Source organism: Molossus molossus, unplaced genomic scaffold, assembly GCF_014108415.1.
Source record: "Molossus molossus isolate mMolMol1 unplaced genomic scaffold, mMolMol1.p scaffold_m16_p_20, whole genome shotgun sequence".
NCBI classification, from domain to species: Eukaryota; Metazoa; Chordata; class Mammalia; order Chiroptera; family Molossidae; genus Molossus; species Molossus molossus.
Window position 1 is genome coordinate 53897958 of NW_023425356.1, and position 19865 is coordinate 53917822.

Consider the following 19865-nt stretch of genomic DNA (forward strand, 5'->3'; position numbering starts at 1 on the left):
ACACCTGCCGCGAATTAAAGGCACTTTGTCCCACGGTTACCGTGTGCACCCCAACCTCAGTCTGCACCCCGGCTGTCAGCACCCTGGCTGCCTGTACCCCGACCTCAGTCTGCAGCCGGGCTGTCTGCACCCTGACTTCCATCTGCACCCCAACCTCAGTCTGCACCCCGACCGCAGTCTGCACCCCGACCTCAGTCTGCACCCCACACGCAGACCCTAGAGCTCATCACTTCAGGCAGCGGGGAGCCCTGGGAAGCTCAGAATGGGGGCCTCTTCGCACAGTGGAGCCTGGGACAGCCTCTCCAGGGCCCGCAGGATGGCCCTGAACCCTGAGCCTCACTGCTGTCCACCTGGCAGGTGGGAGACACCCCGAGAACCCAGCCACACGCTGCCTCGGGGCCTCTGGCCTGAGAAGCACCCTCACGGGACAAGGCACGGGACAGCCGAGCCTGCACTGACAGGACCGGGGGCTCTCCCGGCCTGGGCCATCGGCACGCCACACGCATCATTCCCAATCCACACGGTTCCTGAGGCTGGAGGAGAGCGGGCGGGGGGACCAGAGCAGGCCTGTGGGGACAGACAGGGAGAACCGGCCCTTCACCCCGGCCGGAGCTGTGTCCATTGGCTCCGCCAGCAGCAGAGCCCACAGAAGTGAGGTCAAGGACATCCTAGGACAACAGGGCTCAGGCCCGGCGCCAGCCTGGGGGCCTGCCGGGGGCCGGTGCGGGACCCACGGGCTGGGGTGAGGGGGGGGCGCAGGGAAGCTCTGCTGGAAGAGGGGCTCTACTCGAAGGACAGCAGGTCCGGGTGGGGCCCCTCGCCGTCCAGGCTGCAGGTCCGCGCCCCAGGGCGGGGGCTGCTGTCCTGTGGCAGCTCGGCCAGGCGCATGGGGCTCAGGCTGAGCTGGAGGCTGCTCCTGTCCACGGGGCCCGGGGGGCGGGCCCTGCTGCCCTCGGGGGCCTTCAGCTTGGACTCCTCTTGGCCCTCCTGGTGGAGCAGGTCGGGCACCGACAGGGGAACCTCCCCGTTGGGCAGGGCCATTTCTGCCATGGCCTCCAGCTGTGGAGCGTCCGTTGGGACAGGCTGGGCAGTGGGAGGGGAGTCCTGGGGCTGCCCATGGGACAGCTCCGTCCCGCACTCCAGGTCGCTCAGGACCGGCTGTGAAGAGATCAGCATGTCCTGCGTGGTCTTCAGGGCCCGGGGGGTTCGCTTCCGAGTTATGGGGGGTGGAGGGTCCAGCCGAGGGAAGGCGTCCGACAGGGCCGGCCTGTAAGGGTGACCATCCCCTGCACGTCTGACCAGGGCCACCCGCCCGCCACGCTCGCCTCCCCCGCTGCACTCTGACCTCACCCACTCTCTCCGGGCAGCGTGACACCTCGCTTGAGGTCAGAGCTGTGCAACGACCCCGGGCGGGTCCTGCGGGATGCTTGGGCAGGAGGTGTACTCACCTGTCATCCTCCCCGTTGGGCGCGCCGGCCAGCTGGGCCTCTGCTGTCCTGTTGACCTCCATGGTGCCCACGCTGCCCAGGCCCGAGGCCTCCCTCCTCCGCAGGAAGTCATTCACCTTGGCCCCCACAGCTCTGCCCAGGTTCCTGAGGTGCTGGCTGCTGCCCACCCAGAGGCCCGGCCCGCCCGGCTCCACAGACCCCGGGGCTATAGCGGAGGGAGCCCCCAGCCTGGCCAAGTGGGGCACAGAGCGGCTGGACTGCAGCTTCGGCGTGAGGGACGCGTTCAGATTCTCAAACGTGCTGTGGTCCACTACGAACAGAGACAGAGATGCACGTGAGGGGCGCAGGCTCGGATCGCCGCGTTCCGGGTCCCTCCCTCAGCCGCACCCAGAGCTCCCCACGCCTGGGATCTGGAAACATCCGCAGAAAGAGTCAGGAAGCCGCCCGAACCTTCCCGCCCAGGTTTCGGGTGGGACCTGGGACCGAAAGTCTGACCTGCCAGCCCAAGTGTGTCTCTGATGGCTGCGGCCAGGGAAGGCTCCCCCGTGCTCCGAACCTGCCCTGGCCCGCAGCCCCCGCGGGGCTGTGAGCCCAGTGGGGCGAGAGGAACAAACCGGACGTCTGTCCGCTGCCCCGAGCAGTGTGGGCGGACAGCCTCGAGCCCGGACAGCACCGCAGGGTGGCGATGCCGGCCCTGGCTGGACCCGGGGTGGGCTGGGTCAGCGGGCCAGCTGCCCGAGGGCGCTCATGACGCAGGAGCCGGCAAGCACAGCTCACTCAGTCTCCTTGTGCCCAGGAAGACCTGGCCGGCTGCAGCGGGAGGGACTCCCCCCTGAGGCCAGACAGCACTCTGACTCTGCCCTGCGAGCTTTGCCTAAACTGCCCCGTGGACGGTCCCTCCCGCGGGGGCCCCTTTGGCTGGACTGATCCGTTCAAAGGGCCGGGCCCAGGCCCACTGGCTGTCAGCACTCGAAGGGCAGGGCCTCGTTCATCTCCGTGTCCTCCAGGGCCTGGTCGCACACGCCGCAGGCGCTCGGTGCATCTCGAGCTGAGTTCCGAGCCCGTTTTGCAGGTGGAGACATGTGCTCAGGGTTCGTATTCACAGAGGCTGGAGCCCAGGGCTCCGACGCCACGCTGTTCACACTCCACGGCCTCCTCCCCCACTGGGGCAGGCCCACCCCACAAGGTAGGCAGCCCCCAGCCCTGCAAGCAGCACGGGCTTCTGTCCTGACCCGCTCTGCAGGCTTGTGGGGCTGGGGCGGGGGGTTGGCTTGGTCCCAGGGCCTGACCTGGCCAGCACCTCTGCCACGTGTCCTCGCCGGGCCTTCCTAAGAGGAACTGAGGTCAGGGGCACGTTTCCCCCGACTTCCACATGAAGCAGCCCTCTGCCCTGCACTGCTGAGGCCTGGGCACGGGAGGACTCCGGGCAGAGGAATCCCTTCTGAGCCAACGACCTAGGTCAGCTGTATGCTAAGGGCCTTTGGGTGGCAGGAAGAGGCTGTGGGAAGAGGTGCGGAGACCCCCCTGCGATGACCTCACAGTCCGACCCCTGTGCAGGGGAAGCACCGCTGTGAGGCGGGGCCTGAGGGCCCGCAGAGCTGGCCGGTGTGGGGTGGCCCCGCCCACTGGCACAAGGCCCATCTCACCCCAGGAAGGCTCGCAGCCTCCTGCTCCCCCTCAAGGAGGGTGGCTTGTATTCTCTTCTGCATAATTTGCCTACTGCACACCTCGCAACCTCGTAAATTTTCTGTAACCGTGACGCCTGCAGACTAGCAGAGAAGCCTCGGGAAAGGCTAAGGTATTCATTCACCTGTTTCCCTCAAAGCAGGTGTTCGGACCACAGTGGAGAGGGTGGACCCCCACCTCTGGCTCAGACACGTCCACACTGCTTCCCTATTGGTTTACGGAGAATGTTCAGAGCAGACGGGCATTCCTAAAAGCACCTGTCTGAGTGGTGTGCAAACTGAGCCCTGCTGTCATCATTCACAAACAATCCTGATGAACGGAAGTGGCTGTTTGGACCGGGCGCCCCGGGCCACCCTGCCTCTGGCGCACGGCCCTCCGGAGGCCCTGCCACGCTCGCCAGGACCCAGACAGCCCCTGTGCGCTGTCCGCACAACCTCCCTGTCTTCCCGGTGACCACGCCGTCGCCACAGTGGGGACGGAGCACCGGACGTGGCTTCATTTTGGCCATGCTCAGAACAGGGCCTGGGACAACAGGAGGTGTTTACTAGCTGGCTGGACTGGACGGGACTGACTTTATACGAACACTCAAAGACCGCTGCCTGCTGGGCTGAGGACGGGCAGAAACTGCTTCCCAGCCTTTCTCAGTGTACAAGCTGCCCAGCCTCCCCGACCCCACCCTGGGGACTGGTCTGCTGGGGCTCCGGGGTCAGGCGGCAGGGGCTGCCCTGCTCCCCAGCGTGGGCTCTGTCTGTGGCTCCTTCACCCCCACCTCCCAGGCATCAGCAGTGGCCCCTTCCCTGCGGGGGCACCGAGGACCCCACTCTCTGTCCCCCCACCCCGTCGGCAGGACCAGAGGCTCAGTGGTTGAGAATACGGTGGCAAGGGGGACCCACAGCCCTCCCCTCAACATGCACAGTAATCTGGGAACGTAGCCATTTGTAAGAAAGACGGTGTCTTACCTGAGCGACCGAGGAGGGGGCTCGGAAAGCAGGGGAGCAAACGAGAGAGACAGTTTATGCAGTGACGCCCACTCCAGCGGGCACCTGCGGCCCGGGCCAGCAGCATGCCACGCACACAGGGCGCAGGACAGAGGCCCGCACCCTCGCTGCCCCGGGGCCAGGCCCCACCAACTGCTCCACAAGTGACCAGCAGAGCCCCTGACAGCTCTCGGAGCAGCTGGGCCAGCCTCCGCTCCCTCCCACGAGCGTCGGCCTCCCAGGTGCCCGTGGGACACCCTGGGCCGGGCCGGGTCGCCCGCGTGTCCTCGGGACCCCGTGCACCTCCCTCGTTACCAGGCCGTCTCTTTCCCACACATCAGTTACTACTTTCCAGACCAGGAGGATGGTCGTCCAAGCCCATGTCTGAATTGACACAGGGGAAGCCAGGGGCCGAGGGGTCCCCCAGCACCACACGGTGGGGGGCTGAGGGTGGAGTGGGGTTCCCAACTCAGACCCGAGCTCTCAGAGTCCTGTAGGCGGCTGGCTAGGTGCTGCACACAGGACAACCCCCAGGGTTCCCCACAGCAGCTCACCCACACCCACACCCACGGCTGCTCCTGACGGGCGGGGCCCATGCACAGTCCTGCCCCCCGAGAGCTAAGCGGGGTGCACACCGACTGAACACCCTCACGGAGCCCCTCACGGGCTGGTGGCTATGTCTTCTCCCCCAGGTCTCACCGTGAGCCCAGGGCAGGACGCCAGTCGCTTCTAAGCAGAGACGCCCACCCCGGGAAGCCGCCTCCGGTCGCTCTCCTAGGACCTTCCAACAGCTGGGGGAGGGGCACCCAGACAAGGGGGGAGCGGACGGACATGGGCGGGGTCACAGTGGGAAAACCTGCACCCGGCCCACAGGTTCTTTGCACTAATTTTGTTTTCACAACTTCTTATAAGTTTACAATTATTTCCTAAGAACACGTGAAACGTATACCTCAACCCAAAACGCCAGAAACAAGGCCAAGCACAGAACACTGGTGGCAGAGGTCAGGCAGAGGTCAGGCAGCGGGAGGGGCCTCGCAGGGCGGAACCCGGGGCCCTGCCTGTGATGTCGCCTGCGCTCGGAATGCTGGTTGCCGGGCAGCGCAGGGACCCTGGGAGCCGCCTCACCTGCGCACTAGTCAGAGCATGGAGACCTTCTCGCTCCTCAGCATCTCGGGGCCTCGCGCCTCCGCCTCCACCCTGAGCACCTTCCCTGACCCCCTGTCCTCGCGAGGCACCAGCCTGCCAGGTGAGCCCTGGCGCCGCACAGGCCCCAGAGATATGGGGTCTGGGCTTCTCGTGGGTGCTACAAGACTCGTACACGGGACTCTCCCCCGACACCCCCCCCCCAGCAGTGCACGGAGTGTGGCTGCACACCGGGCGGCCCCTGCCCGAGCCTGGAGGCTGGTGGCTGTTTATCCAGTGTCAGCGGCACCCAGGGTGTGGCTGGCGGGCGACCAGGGTCCCTGCACACACTCTGCTGTTTCCGTCGCAGAAACGACCTCCAGGGCTGGCAGACGGACCATGTCGCAGCCTCAGGCCATGACCAGAGCAGACCTGGGGCAGGGGGGGCCGTGCTTCACCCCGGCCTTGTGCGAAAGCACCCACGGGGGTGGAGGTGTGTGCTGGGTGGGACCAAGCCGACTCCCAACCTCGCTCAGTGACCCAGAGCGTTTCTCTGCCCCCAGACATCGCCAAGACCGTGTTCCCCACGGAAGCCAGCTGCCCGGCGCAGACCCCGCCGCCTCTGCCCCCAAGCAGTGCGCTCCGGCAGGGCGTGGTCCTCTCCCCAGGTGAGCCCCTGGGGGCCCAGGAGAAGTGGGGACAGGGCTGTCCCTGGGACAGGTGCCTGGCGCTGACCTTCATGCCCTCTCTGGCCCCCCCTGCAGAGACCCGCGGGCTGCGCAGCCTCGGGTGCTGCCCTCCCAGCTCCTGGGGGGGACGAGCTGCTGCCTGGGCTGCGGCAGGGGTGGGGCAGGGACAGCGGCCATGTACCAGGGCAGGAGGGGCCGTGGAGGCCTGAGGCTGGCTGCTTGCTGTGCCCGGCTGTCTGTCCTTAGAGCAAGCGCCCGTGGGAAGGTGCTCTGACCACGCCCCGCCGGGCAGGGCGCAGGTGGCCGAGAGCCCCCTCACTGCTGCCCCTGGCCCCTGCCCTGCCTGCGCCCAGGCTCAGACCCCGCCCTCTCCTTTGCAGACTGCACACTGGGAGACCCCCAGAATGGGGAGCAGCTGAGGCGCAGCTGCACTGTCTACCGGCCGTGGTTCTCCCCCTACAGCTACTTTGTGTGCGTGGACAGGGGCAGCCACCCGGAGGCCCACAGCTGCCCGGAGCCGCTGCGGGATGAGGGCCGGGGAGACGGCTGCCTTCCCGAGGATGCGGTCGAGAGCGTGTGCTCGTCCTCCTCGTCCCCAGAGGACACCTGCCCCCGGGAGGCCAAGACGTCCAGGCCCGGGGACGCCACGGACCACATCACGTCCCAGGACATCCTGAGGGCCTCCCGCGGGCTCCCCGCCCAGCAAAACGGCTTCAAGTGCGCGGCCTGCTGCCGCATGTACCCCACGCTCTGCTCCCTCCGGGGCCACATCCGGCGCGGCTCCAGGGAGGGTTTCAGCTGCAGGGTCTTCTACCGCAAGCTGAAGGCCCTCTGGGCCCGGCCGGCGGACAGGCCGTCCTTGGGCAGCGGTCAGGCCCGCAAGTAGGCCTGCAGCCAGGCCAGCGGGGCCGGCGCCTCTTTATGTCTCCAGGGAGAGACCAATAAACCTGTTACCACAGCTCCGCCGCTGTCCCTCTCTGTCCAGGCCGGACCCCCTGCCCCATTCAGCTACCAGTTGCCTAGCAACCCCAGGCCCACATCTTGGGCCTGCCCCTCTCTCTCCCCCTCCCCCTCTCCCCAACACCTGAAGTTTGGGGAGATCCGCCGAGGCCTCACACTGAGGGGCTCAGACCAGCACTGCCAGCCCTGGGACCCTTCAGAGAGGCCCTTCTCAGGCCTCCAGGTGCCTGCGGTGCTGCCTGGGGGGACCCAGGCCCTCAGACTGGCCTCTGTGCCGCCTTCGCCCCCCCTGCGGGGACGCCCCTCCTTCCTGTCCACCAGCAGGACAGCCTAGGCCCAGCTGAAGGCCAGGAGGGTCCATGGGGGGGAGAGGGGGATGCCGGGCCCGGCGCACAGGCTCGGCCACCTCACGTCCCTCACGCAGAAGCGGCACAGACCAGGGCCTCTCACACCTGTGGAGTCACAGCAACACGCAGGTGGACACGCGCAAACGTGACCTCCCGGGAGCGGGGGCAGCCGGCAGGCACTGGGCTCAGCGCTCGCCCGAGGACGCATGCCCCTGCCCTCGCTCACCTGGGCCTCCCTGTGGCCTGACGTTCCCGCGGCCCTCTGTGCAGCCTACCCCGACCTACCGTAACCTCATCAACCTGCTGCCCCGAACCCCCAGCCCCCACTGCCTGCTGGCTTGAGCCCTGAGCCTGGCCTGACCTGGTGACCTGCCCGCGCTCCCCTGCACCCTCCCCGTCCTTCCCTCCTGCAGTGCAGCCTGTGGCCCTGACCCCCAGCCTCCACCGGGGCCGCCTGCTTGGCCTCGGAGCAGGGGGTAGAGAGCCGGGCCCTCGCACAGGAACCCGGAGGGAGGTGTCACTTGGCGGCGGCGTGTTAGTTCCCAGCAGCGGGGTGTCGCTTCCCGAGCACTCAGACTGGCTGCCACCACCACAAGCCCAGCGCTGTCTGAGCCAGGAAAACTGCCAACAGGTGTCTCATCCCCGCACGGCTGACAGCGTCCTCGGCTCCCCCGCCACCTGCCAACCTCCCTCCTCCACTGTGACAGCAAGCGTGTCCCCGCAGGACACGTGTCCCCGGACAAGCACGCGGCTGGTCCCCGCATACAGCCTTCGGGTCACACGGACGCTCCCTCACCGCGCCTGGGAGCCACGTCCCGGCCTGGGAACTGGGGCAGCGAGGAGGAGGAGCAGTGAGGCAGAGCAGAGGCAGAGCAGTCAGAGGTGAGAGAGTTTATTAGCAGAAGCCCCAGAGGAGCCGCAGCCCCGGGAGGGAGTAAGTGCACTTACAGGGACAGTCTCTGCGCCCCAGCGCCCACAGCAGGGGCAGGGCCAGAGCGAAGGGAAGGAGCAGACCCCGCCCAGGAGCAGGGAGAGCCTGGGGGCCAGGGGCTGTGCGGAGGGCCCTGCAGGGGCAGCTGTCCGTCTGTCCGCCCTGCAGGCGCTGGGCTGAGCACCAAGGCCGGCGCCTGGTGTCCACTTGCCGTCCGCACAGGCAGGGCAGGAGGGTGAGAAGCAGTTGCGCTCAGTGAGCACGAGGAAAAGCAAGGCAGTGACAAGGCCCCCAGATCCATCCTGGGCCCCAGCTCCACCCCAGCGGGTGCTGGTCTGGGTCCCCTGGGGACAGGCTGGGACTTGGCAGCCGTCTGGAGGCCCGGGGCACACCGGGGGCGAGGTGCCAAAGGGCAGAGCCAGCGTCACAGGAACAGTGTCCCCTCCTCCACGACCGCCTCCGACCCCTTCACAAGCTTGTCAGGCAGTGGACCCCTCTGCGTCCAGCCCACGTCCACACATCACCCCCAATCCACGGGCCTGGGAAGGGCCTTGGAGCCAGGTCTTCCGCGCTCTGAACTCTCAACTCTGGTGCCCGAGGGACCCACCCAAGGAGACATGGGCCTGCCCCCCAGCCAAGCCACGTCCCGACCGCCATCCTCGGGGTCTGGGGTCTCAGGTACCTGCTTCTCCTTGCCCCGTGTCTGGACCCACCTCCAGAGGTTAATCAGAAAATAAAACAAATGGAACAGAACCGCCCTCTCTGACCAGACGGACTTCAGGAAAAGAACACACGTCTCTGGTGAACCACAGCCCTGGACGCCCCTTCTCCTGTCCGTCACTCACACGCCAACATGCGTCTCCCTCCCCTCACACACGTGCACACAGCACACACCTGTCCTGCCCGATGCCTGGTGCACAGCAGGCTGACACAGCTGCACTATCTCCTCACACCTGGACTGTCCAGCTGTCCGCAGGGTTAGGGCTCAGCGCCTCCATCCTCGCCCACTGACCCTCAGACAGCACCATGCAAAGGAGCCTGCCCTCACTACCTGGCCACACGAGAGAGTGGGCAAGGGACAGGGGGACGTGGGAGGGGGGACATGGGAGGGGGTACATGGGGAGAGGGGGGACACAAGGGAGGGGGACACGGGAGGGGGGACACAGGGGAGAGGGACACAGGAAGGAGGACATGGGAGGGGGTACATGGGGAGAGGGGGGACACAAAGGAGGGGGATGTGGGGCGGGGACATGGGAGGGGTACATGGGGAGAGGGGGCGACACAAGGGAGGGGGACATGGGAGGGGGGACACAGGGGAGAGGGACATGGGAGGGGGACATGGGAGGGGGAACAAAGAGGAGAAGGGACACGGGAGGGGGGACACGGGAAGGGACACAAAGGAGGGGGGACAGGGGACATGGGATGGGGGACACAAAGGAAGAGGGGACACAGGGGAGGGGGACACAGAGGATAAGGGGACAGGGACGCGGGACAGGGGACAGCCTGCCCCTCATGGGGCTGAGTTAACAGGCAGGACGTGGACGGGGAAGACGTGGACCTACTGACCACAGCACAGAGACTGTCCCCCACAGCAGGGCCTGACCAACATCATGCACTGTCTCCCTGGGACGCACACTCACACCGAACACAGAAAACAACATTTGGGTGCAGGTCACCCGAGAGCTGACCCACGTCCACTCCCACGGAAGGACATCCTGCCTGTCTCGACCAGTGTTCGGCCTCCAGCGTCTGCAGGGCCGGAGGACCCGCGCCCATGGGGTCGGCGGGAGGCGGCCGGCAGCGTCCCTGGTGTCCAGACACCAGGCACCGGAGAGGCACACGACTCCCCTCCTGCTGGCCCTCGGGCCGCTCCCTGGTGCCTGCCCACAGCTGTGGGAGGCGCTGGGCCTCCACCTTCTCCGCTTCACCCTCCAGGCAGATCCTCATCCTCCTGGAGCCCACCGCTGCGCCAGGAGCCAGTGGGCGCCGCCCGCCCCACAGTCCGCGGCGCTCTACACGGCAACCTCGTCCTCCAGGCTGTCGCCCAGCTCCTGGCGCGGCCGCACGTGCCTCAGGCGCGGCGGCTCCTCCTCGCTCTCGTCCGTGGTGGACTCGCACTCAGAGGCGATGCCTGACTCCCGGAACCGCAGCAGCTCCAGGCCGCCCAGCAGCGGCCGGCCCCGCGCCCCGGGGAAGCGGAAGCACTCCAGCTTCACGGGGCAGTCGTGCCTACCGAAGGGGCTGCCCGCGGGCGGGCCCAGGCCGGCGCCCAGGGGTGGCGAGGGCAGGTCCTCCGGCTTGGGGGTCGTCGGGTCGCAGAGCACGGGCAGGGCTCCGGAGCGGAAGGTGATCTCCAGCAAGCTGTCCTGCGATCCCACTGCCGACAGAGGGGAGGGTAAGCGTGCGGTGGGGGGAGGCTGCCGGGCCCCCCGGACCAGCTGAGCTGCCTCCTGGCTCCCGCCCTCCCACCCACCACGTCCGGGGTGCGGTCAAGGCAGGGTGACAGGGCCACCTCGGGTGGATGGGCTGCGTGTCAGCAGCACATGACCTTCGGTGTGACCTTGGGATCAGCACCAAGCCCCATGGGGAGGCCCAAGGGACCAGAACAGTCCAGAGAGCTCCCTGGGGGGACGGGCAGTGGGTCCCTATCGCATGCTCTGGGCTGTGAAAGCAGAGCCCAGCCCGCCCAGAGGCACCGGTGTCGTCTCGGGGGTGCTGCCTCAGAGAAGCTGCAGGGCAGCTCCGGGCGCTGCTGGATCATGGGGGGCATTCGTCCTGTGATCAGATCATTTGAACCTTCCGTCTCTGCCTGTCTGAGCGGTTCCCTCACGTCCAGAACGGACCCCAGCGCACCCCGAAGGCCCCTGGAGGCGCAGGAGGGCGGTGTGCAGTGTGCTTCCCGGCGAGCCTGGGGCAGCTGAGCACAGGCCGGCGCGTGGCCAGCAGCGCCTCTGCCGGCCGCTAGGGGCCGTACTGCCTGCTCTGCGCTGTGCTGAGGGGCCGAGCGCACAGCGAGCCCTACAGCCACGTCCAGGCGCCCACGGGGCACGTCCCACCGCAGTGCTCGGTGTGTCCACGGGAAGGACCTCAGGGTGGCCGCTGAGCCCAGCAGGGAGGCTGGGGCCCTGACCGTGCCTGGCACTGGACGAGGGGCGGCCGAGACTCGCGCTGCCCTGTGCTGGCAGGGCCAGGGCCGCCTGCGTGGACGGCAGGCAGAGCCGCCTGTGGCTTCTGCGGGAACACCCGGCAGGGCGGCGCCACAGGCTCCCGGGAAGGCCAGGTGGTGGCCCGGGTGCCCAGGCGCAGCAGCTTACTGGCGTTCTGTCCCGACAGCTTCAGCTCCAGCTCCTGCACCTGCCGGACCAGCAGGGATACGTGCTGCAGCGCGTCCTTGTTCTGCAGCAGCAGCTGGTGCACGCGGGCCTGCGCCTCCAGCCGCGCTGCCGCCTCCGCCGCCAGCTGGTCCTTCAGCAGGTGAACCTGCAGGCGGGGGACAGCGGATGAGCGCGTTCGGCACGCGGGCCACGCTCACCCACGCTCCATCCGGCGAGCGGCACCTGGGCTGTGATGCGCTGGCACCACCACTGACCCGCTGACCTCCAGCTCGCCCTTCCTCGCACCACACACACCAGGCCGTGGAAGCCCCAACGGCCCCTCCCACACTGAGGTGCCCGGGGCCAGCTTCGGCCCTGACCCTCCCCCCTTTCCATGCCCACGGCCCAGGACTGCCTCCGGCCCCTGTGCTCTCTGGCGGCCCCTGGGGTGCGGGGTGGGGAGACACCCCGCAGGAGGAGCTCCTTGGGAGAACAGCACAGGCAGTAAGGATGTTCCCACAGGGACCCTGTGCCTAGAAGGGCATTCAGAGGTCTGTGGAAGGTTCCAGAAGGTCCCTGAAGAGAGGAAGCTCATGAACGTGGCGGGGGTAAGGCAGCCCGTGGGAAAGGGGTTTTCTTGGGCCAAAACGACGGGTGTGGATCAAGGCCGGGGTCAGGCAGACGGGGTTAGAGGGGGGCCGGTGGGACGAGGAGCCCAGGAGCCGACGGACCACAAAGGCCCCACACTCCGAAGAGCAGTTCGCCCCGGAGACGCCGCCGCAGCTGCACCCCAGCTCCCCTGGACCTCACTGTCTCCACCTCCCAGCCCAGCAGCTGCATGGTCTGTGACTCCGCCCCCGGTGGCCGGGTGGCCGGTGCCAGGTGAAGGGAGACTCGGCCGACGCAGGGAGGGCTCCCCGGCATTGCCCTGCCCTGGGAACGCGGAACCACAGCGGCGCCATCGGGAACCACTGTGACGGGGCCTCTGCCCTGCCTGGCACCCGCGGGCCGGGCTCCCGCCGCTGCGGAGGCCTGCGCACTCGAGACCGGCCTGGGTCCAGCTCTGGGAGCTCACAGCCCCGCCCTGCAGGCGGCGGTCCCTTTGTGCCCGGCACCTTCCTTACTGGTCCTGAGCACCTTCCACGAAGGTGCAGGCTGCTCCCCTGCAGACCCCTGGGCTCTGCTGACAACTGTTCTGGCCACAGGCAGCCAGCGGCCGAGCCCAGCCGGGTGCCCAGCCCCAGCTCTGTGCTCCTGAGACTCTGGCCCCACCCCCAGCCCGCCTGCCCCTGCCCCTGCCCTCGCTCTGCTACTTGCCTGGACTCCAGCTCCTCTGTCGCAGTGGGAGCAGGGCCGGGCGGGTCAGGAGGCTCGGGCACAGGGAGTGGTGGGGCCCCACCTGCACACATGCAGGGGTGCAGCATGCACGGGGGAGCTGGGCGGGGAGCTGGGACAGGAGCAGCCACTGACCACAGGGTTTTCGGGCCATTTCTCTAACCACAGTACAGGCGACCGCAAGCTTCCAGAACCGCCCCTGGGAACCACCCTCGGTTCAGACCGAGCACAAGGAGAAATCCAGAGCAATACTGAGCAGCACCCACGTTCTCACGAGCTCAGCCAGGGACCGGCCACCGGGAAGGAAGGCAGCCGCCCCCCTGCAGCCAGTCAGCTGGGCCGGAGCGACCTGGAGCTGCGTGGACCCAGCGCAGGCCATGCAGTCCCGCAGCCGTTCACAGCCTTGCCGTGGGGCGCGTGGGGCGCACGGGGAGCAGGAGCCAGGGCAGCCAGGAGGCCTCATGCTGGGGGGGGCAGGAGAGGGCTCAGTGCCCACTGTGGGCACACAGAGGTCTAACCTGGAAATGGGGGCAGACGAACGACACCTGTGACACCTTTGCCGAGTTCCTCTACGGCCAGGGCGGCCCTTCTGAACCAGCTGGGAACCAGCAGGGAGTGGCCGGGAGAGGCTGAGGTCTGAGACCGTCAGGACCCCATTGGGGGTGTCTAAGGCCGGAGACAGGAGCGGAGCGGGACTGGCCTGAAGGGTAAGTAGCGTAGAAGGGGCCCGGGGCATCGTGTTTGCAAGGAACTGTCGTTATCGCCAGCTCTTCCCAGGAGCCCGCGGAGGCTCCCAGAGAGAAGGAAAGCGTGTCCCCCACCGGAGGGTGAGGTCACAGCACACCCACGGCGGCGCTGGGACCCTGTGTCCAATGGAGCAGGAAACCCTGCAGTCTGGTGGCAACAGAGTGTTGGTCGGACCACAGATGAGCTGCCTGGAGCGGACGCCAGGCGGCCAGATCTCGTCTGCTTTAAGTGCGTGGGAGACACCACGGACGTCTGTGAACCACTGCTTCTCACAGAGCGGCCTGTGCCCACAGATGCGGGTCCTGGCAGCCGGGGAAGAGGCGCCTTTGGGCGGGAGAGGGTGCGGAGAGGCCGGCCGCAGGCAGTGGGCGGGCAGCAGCTGTCTGGAGGACCAGCAGTTGACGGGGACAAGGGCGCCCTGCTGCCCTCACAGGAAGAGGCCCTGAGGGACAGCAGGGAGGGGGCCCATGTCCGGAAGCCGCGGTGACCTCAGGTCCTGCCCAAGCTGGACGGGGCTGGGGGAGTCTGTGCCCGCCCACAGCCAGCTCTCCTGTGGGGGCACGCTGCCCTGCGGGGTGGCCTTCTCAACGTGCCGCTGCCTGACAGAGTCGACCCGGGCAGTGCCGACGACAACCAGCAGATCCTGGTCACAGGCTGTGTGCAGCCTGGACACGGCTGGACTGAGGCCGGAGGCCACCACCAGCACCACGGCCTCCCCTCCCAGTCCCATCTTCGAGGCGAGGGCCAGGGCAGCGAGGTCCCCGCCGCACAGCGGGAAGCCTGAGAGGCCCCAGGCCCAGGGACCCCCTGCTGTGCAGATGGGTGTGACCTGCCCTCATGCCCTTCAGAGGGACTGTGAAGCCAGAAGGTCTCCGATGATGCTCACGACTAATATGCGAAAGTCCGCTCTGGATGAACAATCACTTGGCAGCAGACATGCCGGACGTTTGTACTTGAAACGGCTTCGAGCGGGGATGTGAGTGGCAGGTGGCTGAGCCCAGGCTTGTACTGACGTCAGTGCCAAGCCCGGAGGTGGCTGTGGGGAGCCACGCGGCAGTGCCCAGAGACGGGCTCTGGTACTGGACAGAGCGCAGCGCGTTCTCCGAATGTCGGGTGGTGTCCTCCTCTGAGCTGCCGCTTGGGAGCCCTGCCACCTTGAGCCCCCACACGGCCTCCGCTCCTGGTCAGGAGTCCCAGGAGGCCAACCACTTGGGAGCAGTGCCCACTGATGCCATGGCTACAGAAGGCACCCGAGGCCCAGGTCAGCGAGGACTTTCCAGTCTCTCCAGGACCCGAGCTGAGGCCACCCCGTCCGGCCAGGCTGCCTGCTCGGGGCGCGGGAGGGGCCGCGCTGCGGGGCGATGCGCCCGCCCAGCCCAGGAGAGGTGGAAGCAGAAGCTGAGGGATCACACCTGCCCTCAGAGCACAGGAAGCCCTGCGGCCGGTCTGGTCGACACACCTGGGTCCGGCCCCACATCCACAACCCCAAGGTCCTCCCTGCCTCCGCCCAGCCCTCCAGACAGACGCGGTCGGACTCAGACCTTGGGAGTCGGGTCCCCACCCGTCCCCGGCTGCCCAGGACGATGCGGACTCCGGGGCCCTCCCCAGGCAGAAGGATGCAGGAGGCAGCGGGAATCGCTCACCCTCCTCTGCAAACCAGCGCCACCCCAGCAAGTCTCTGGGGCTCAAGCAACTCTGTTCCTCAGACCTCAGCCCCTGCTCCCCGTGGCTCGAATTCTACAGCTGAGTTCCCAGGAGCCAGTCCCCACCGTGAACTCCGGGCCGGTCACGTGAACACCGTGACCCCGCCCGGAACACCTGAGCGCTAGCGGAGGTGCGGGGACCGTGTGACAGGCTCCTGACGCGGGGGGAGGGGGCAAGGTCTCCACAGGGCATCTGCGCACGTTCACACTGAGCTCCTTGAAGGCGGGTCTCAGGGTCACAGCAAACCGATGCAAAGCCACCCTCCTTCCCTCCAGCAGGGGGTGAGCAGGAGAGGGGGACGGTGCACCTGCCCTCGGTCAGTCCCCGTCCCCTAACCGCATCCGGCCCAGACAGCCAAGCCCAGCTCAGGGGGGACACGCGGGAACCCTCTGCTCGCACCCACCTCCCCTCCCCAGCCCCAGCCCCACAAGCAGGAGACCAAGCTGAGCGATGCCTAGGCTCTGCCTTAGACCTGCCCTGGGCCCTCGCGGGGGGGCGCGTCCAGCCCGTGAGTGCGCAGCCGGGAGGTGGGGAGGAGGCTGAGCAGGACCTGGGCCACGGCCACTTGCGTCTGCTGCTGCTGCTGCTGGAGGAGCTGGTGCAGGAGCTGCAGCTGGTGCTGTGAGGACAGCGGCGTCCCGGCGCCCGGGGCCGGCACGCAGGGCGGGGGCAGCAGCATCCGGGGCGAGGCGGAGGGCACGGGCTCCGGGGGCAGCGCCTGTGGAGGCAGAGACCAGGCGTGACCCTGGGCAGGGCCTCCGGGGACCTCGCTCGCCTGGTACACGGTGGCACCTACAGGGGTCTTAGGAAGACGTCTCACCCATGACCGAGGGCTGGACGTACGCCCTGGGTGGAAGTGGGACAGGCCCCAGGGGGACCGCAGGCAGGACACCCTGTTTCAACACCTCAGTACCTGCTCCGCAGGGAGGGACACAGACTGGGGACCTGGCCCCTCTCCTGCCCCCACCTCTAGCTGCCACAGGGCTGAGTTCCTTCGGTTCTGGACATGAGGGACCTATTTCTGCCCACACAGCTCCCACCCCCCAGCGTGGGGGTGGCCGAGGCAGCACCCCTTCCTCCGAGCGTCCTCGGGGCTCGTCCTCAGGGCCTGTTTCTAAGGTGTGGCCCCGGGAGCGTGAGGACAGCAGCGGCAGCCCCCAGGGAAGGAGGCACTGCAGACGGGAGGCAGTTCTGACTGCTGCCGCTGGACGGGCAGACCACCTGGGATGCAGCTGCCCTCCCGACAGGCAGGCTTCCGCCCAGCGACCTGGCCCCTGAGCTGGCACCGGGCACCGTGACGGCAGCCTGGCTGGGCCCGGGCGGACGGCTGTCAGAATCCGGCCTCTGGGCTGTTTGTTTTGTTTCGGGTTGGATCCAGTCTGCAGCTCTCTGAGTCTCGTCTGGGTTATGTCAGGAGCCCGGGGCGTCCGCCGCCTCGCGTGAGCTGTGAGGTGCGACCCGAGGGGCCGCCCTGCCCACCTGGGAGCCTGCGTGGGAGCCGCCCTCCTTCCCCACGGCGTCCAGGTCGGTCACCCCTCGGCTGCAGTCCAGGCCGGCGCTGCCGGGCAGCGGGCCCTCTGCGGCATCGATGTCCGTCTCCTCCGCGGTGGCTGGGGAGGCCCTCTCCGCCCCGGTCAGCTGGCGGCCTGCAGGACAGCAGAGAAGGCGGGGAAGGGTCGGAAGGGCACGGGACGCTGAACGACGTCTTTCCTGGACCCAGGGAAGGCCACTGGCTTCCGTCCCCTCTCGCCGGTGTTTTCAGGCGAGTCCTTAAGTTTCCAGCCCAGTAAGATGCCGTCTGTTCTTATCCAGGAGCAAGGACGGGGCGTCCTGGTGCTGAAGCGTGTGGGGGCCCTGGGAGAAGGGGGCCGTCATCTCCGCTCACCCCGCTCCGGAGTGAGTGCCCCGGGGACTGTCGGTAGGAGGGGCCCTGCCCCAGGGCCTGACTCTGCCTTTGCCCAAGGAGCAGGCCAGGTCCGCCCACCCCTCTGCTCGGCAGCCTGCTCGGGAGCTGGGTGTGACAGGAGCCCACGGGCACGGAGCCAAGAAAGCCAGTCCTGCTTCCACCGCCCGGCCTCACGGAGGGGCAGACATGAACCGCAGGCCCAGGAGGCCATGTGCCCGTGAGACGGAAGAGGGGCCAGGGCCCAGGAGCAGCTCAGGCAGGTGGCATGGGGGATGGAGCCACAGGGCAGAACGGCCCCATGTGGAGGGACCCAGCCAGCCAGGGTCGGGATTCACCCTGAAGGACTGATAGCAGGTGAATGACTCCCAAAGATGTCCATTCTTTCCAGTTTTGCAAAGGTGATCAGTTCAGTCCAAAGTGCTTAAAATGGCCACTTTTTGCCTCAAAACTACAATAGCACTGCCTAAACAGCACTTACTATTTTCCAGGCACTAATTTAAGGGTTTTACATGTAGTAACTAATTTTATCCTCAAAACCAACCTGAGAAGAGAGGCGCAGGTGTAATGGGAGGCACAGGTGTGTGAGGAGGGGGCAGGTGTGTGAGGAGGGAGCAGGTGTGTGAGGAGGGGCAGGTGTGTGAGGAGGGGGCAGGTGTGTGAGGAGGGGGCAGGTGTGTGAGGAGGGGCAGGTGTGTGAGGAGGGGCAGGTGTGTGAGGAGGGGGCAGGTGTGTGAGGAGGGAGCAGGTGTGTGAGGAGGGGCAGGTGTGTGAGGAGGGGGCAGGTGTGTGAGGAGGGGCAGGTGTGTGAGGAGGGGCAGGTGTGTGAGGAGGGGGCAGGTGTGTGAGGCGGGGGCAGGTGTGTGAGGCGGGGCAGGTGTGTGAGGCGAGGGGCAGGTGTGTGAGGAGGGGCAGGTGTGTGAGGCGAGGGGCAGGTGTGTGAGGCGGGGCAGGTGTGTGAGGCGGGGGCGTGTGTGTGAGGAGGGGGGCGTGTGTGTGAGGAGGGGGGCGTGTGTGAGGAGGGGGCAGGTGTGTGAGGAGGGGCCGGGTGTGTGAGGAGAGGGCCGGGTGTGTGAGGAGGGGGCCGGGTGTGTGAGGAGGGGGCGGGTGTGTGAGGAGGGGGCGGGTGTGTGAGGAGGGGGCGGGTGTGTGAGGAGGTGGGTGTGTGAGGAGGTGGGTGTGTGAGGAGGTGCGGGTGTGTGAGGAGGTGCGGGTGTGTGAGGAGGTGCGGGTGTGTGAGGAGGTGGCGGGTGTGTGAGGAGGGGGCGGGTGTGTGAGGAGGGGCGGGTGTGTGAGGAGGGGCGGGTGTGTGAGGAGGGGCGCGGGTGTGTGAGGAGGGGCGCGGGTGTGTGAGGAGGGGCGCGGGTGTGTGAGGAGGGGCGGGTGTGTGGGGAGGGGCCGGGTGTGTGGGGAGGGGCCGGGTGTGTGGGGAGGGGCAGGTGTGTGAGGAGGGGCAGGTGTGTGAGGAGGGGCAGGTGTGTGAGGAGGGGGCAGGTGTGTGAGGGGGGGCAGGTGTGTGAGGGGCGGCAGGTGTGTGAGGAGGGGCAGGTGTGTGGGGAGGGGCAGGTGTGTGGGGAGGGGCAGGTGTGTGGGGAGGGGCAGGTGTGTGGGGAGGGGCAGGTGTGTGGGGAGGGGCAGGTGTGTGAGGAGGGGCAGGTGTGTGAGGAGGGAGCAGGTGTGTGAGGAGGGAGCAGGTGTGTGAGGAGGGAGCAGGTGTGTGAGGAGGAGCAGGTGTGTGAGGAGGGGGCGGGTGTGTGAGGAGGGGGCGGGTGTGTGAGGAGGGGGTGGGTGTGTGAGGAGGGGGGCAGGTGTGTGAGGAGGGGCAGGTGTGTGAGGAGGAGCAGGTGTGTGAGGAGGGGGCAGGTGTGTGAGGAGGGAGCAGGTGTGTGAGGAGGGAGCAGGTGTGTGAGGAGGGGGCAGGTGTGTGAGGAGGGAGCAGGTGTGTGAGGAGGGGCAGGTGTGTGAGGAGGGGGCAGGTGTGTGAGGAGGGGGCAGGTGTGTGAGGAGGGAGCAGGTGTGTGAGGAGGGGCAGGTGTGTGAGGAGGGGCAGGTGTGTGAGGAGGGGGCAGGTGTGTGAGGAGGGAGCAGGTGTGTGAGGAGGGGCAGGTGTGTGAGGCAGGTGTGTGAGGAGGGGGCAGGTGTGTGAGGAGGGGGCAGGTGTGTGAGGAGGGGGCCAAGTGTGAGGAGAAGTACAAGTGAGGACGATGTCTAGGTCCAGCAGAGGTCACAGGTCCACAATAACTGTCCCTGTCTGGACGGAGAGTCATTTTCCAGAAGCTCTACTCTGCCCTGCGGGAGGGGAGCTGCCTCCATGGGAACAGCCTCTCCCTGGAAACCCTCAGGAGTCCAGGAAACGCACAGGCAAAGCGGCCCCGCCGGCTCGAGCCCTGGGACTGGCCAGGGCAGCTGCTGCCAGACACACAAAAGACAGTCGGCCCAGGCAGGGCCAGGGAGGAGGGGAGAAGCGGGCACCCTGGCAGAGAGCGCCATGCCCGAGCGCCCGCTCCCAGCAACTCGTGTCCTCTGCACCCCGGGCCGGCCGCCCGGGAGACGACACCACCGAGCCGAACGCTCCCGGATGTGGACGCGAGATTCTGGGAACAAATCAAACCTGCCAGCCCACAAAAGGACTGTGGAGCTTCAGGCACCCGCGGCAGAGAACCCCGCGGAACCCGTGGGCGTCCTGGACACCCGGAGCCATG

The 19865-nt window shown here is 67.6% G+C and overlaps 2 protein-coding genes across 5 annotated transcripts in view; one reads left to right on the top strand and one right to left on the bottom strand.

The window, feature by feature from the left end:
• Window positions 1-783: 783 nt before the first annotated feature.
• LOC118637560 (carboxyl-terminal PDZ ligand of neuronal nitric oxide synthase protein-like) overlaps window positions 784-19865 on the bottom strand; it is a 77830-nt gene continuing 58748 nt past the window's right edge. The window contains exons 7-12 of one of the 4 annotated variants that reach the window (XM_036273120.1): window positions 16719-16906; window positions 15811-15978; window positions 11475-11640; window positions 10177-10537; window positions 1449-1748; window positions 784-1267 (exon numbers count right to left, since the gene is read on the bottom strand). In XM_036273120.1, coding sequence (XP_036129013.1) covers window positions 784-1267; window positions 1449-1748; window positions 10177-10537; window positions 11475-11640; window positions 15811-15978; window positions 16719-16906 — 1667 coding nt within the window. Of the gene's footprint in view, window positions 1268-1448; window positions 1759-10172; window positions 10538-11474; window positions 11641-15810; window positions 15979-16718; window positions 16907-19865 lie in introns of those variants that run through there. The other 3 variants (XM_036273123.1, XM_036273122.1, XM_036273121.1) reach the window with 3 other exon arrangements.
• Window positions 5255-6808, top strand: SPATA46 (spermatogenesis associated 46). Its single transcript, XM_036273125.1, has 3 exons — window positions 5255-5357; window positions 5797-5919; window positions 6300-6808. The coding sequence occupies exons 1-3, from the start codon at window positions 5255-5257 to the stop codon at window positions 6806-6808; spliced, it is 735 nt and encodes a 244-aa protein (XP_036129018.1).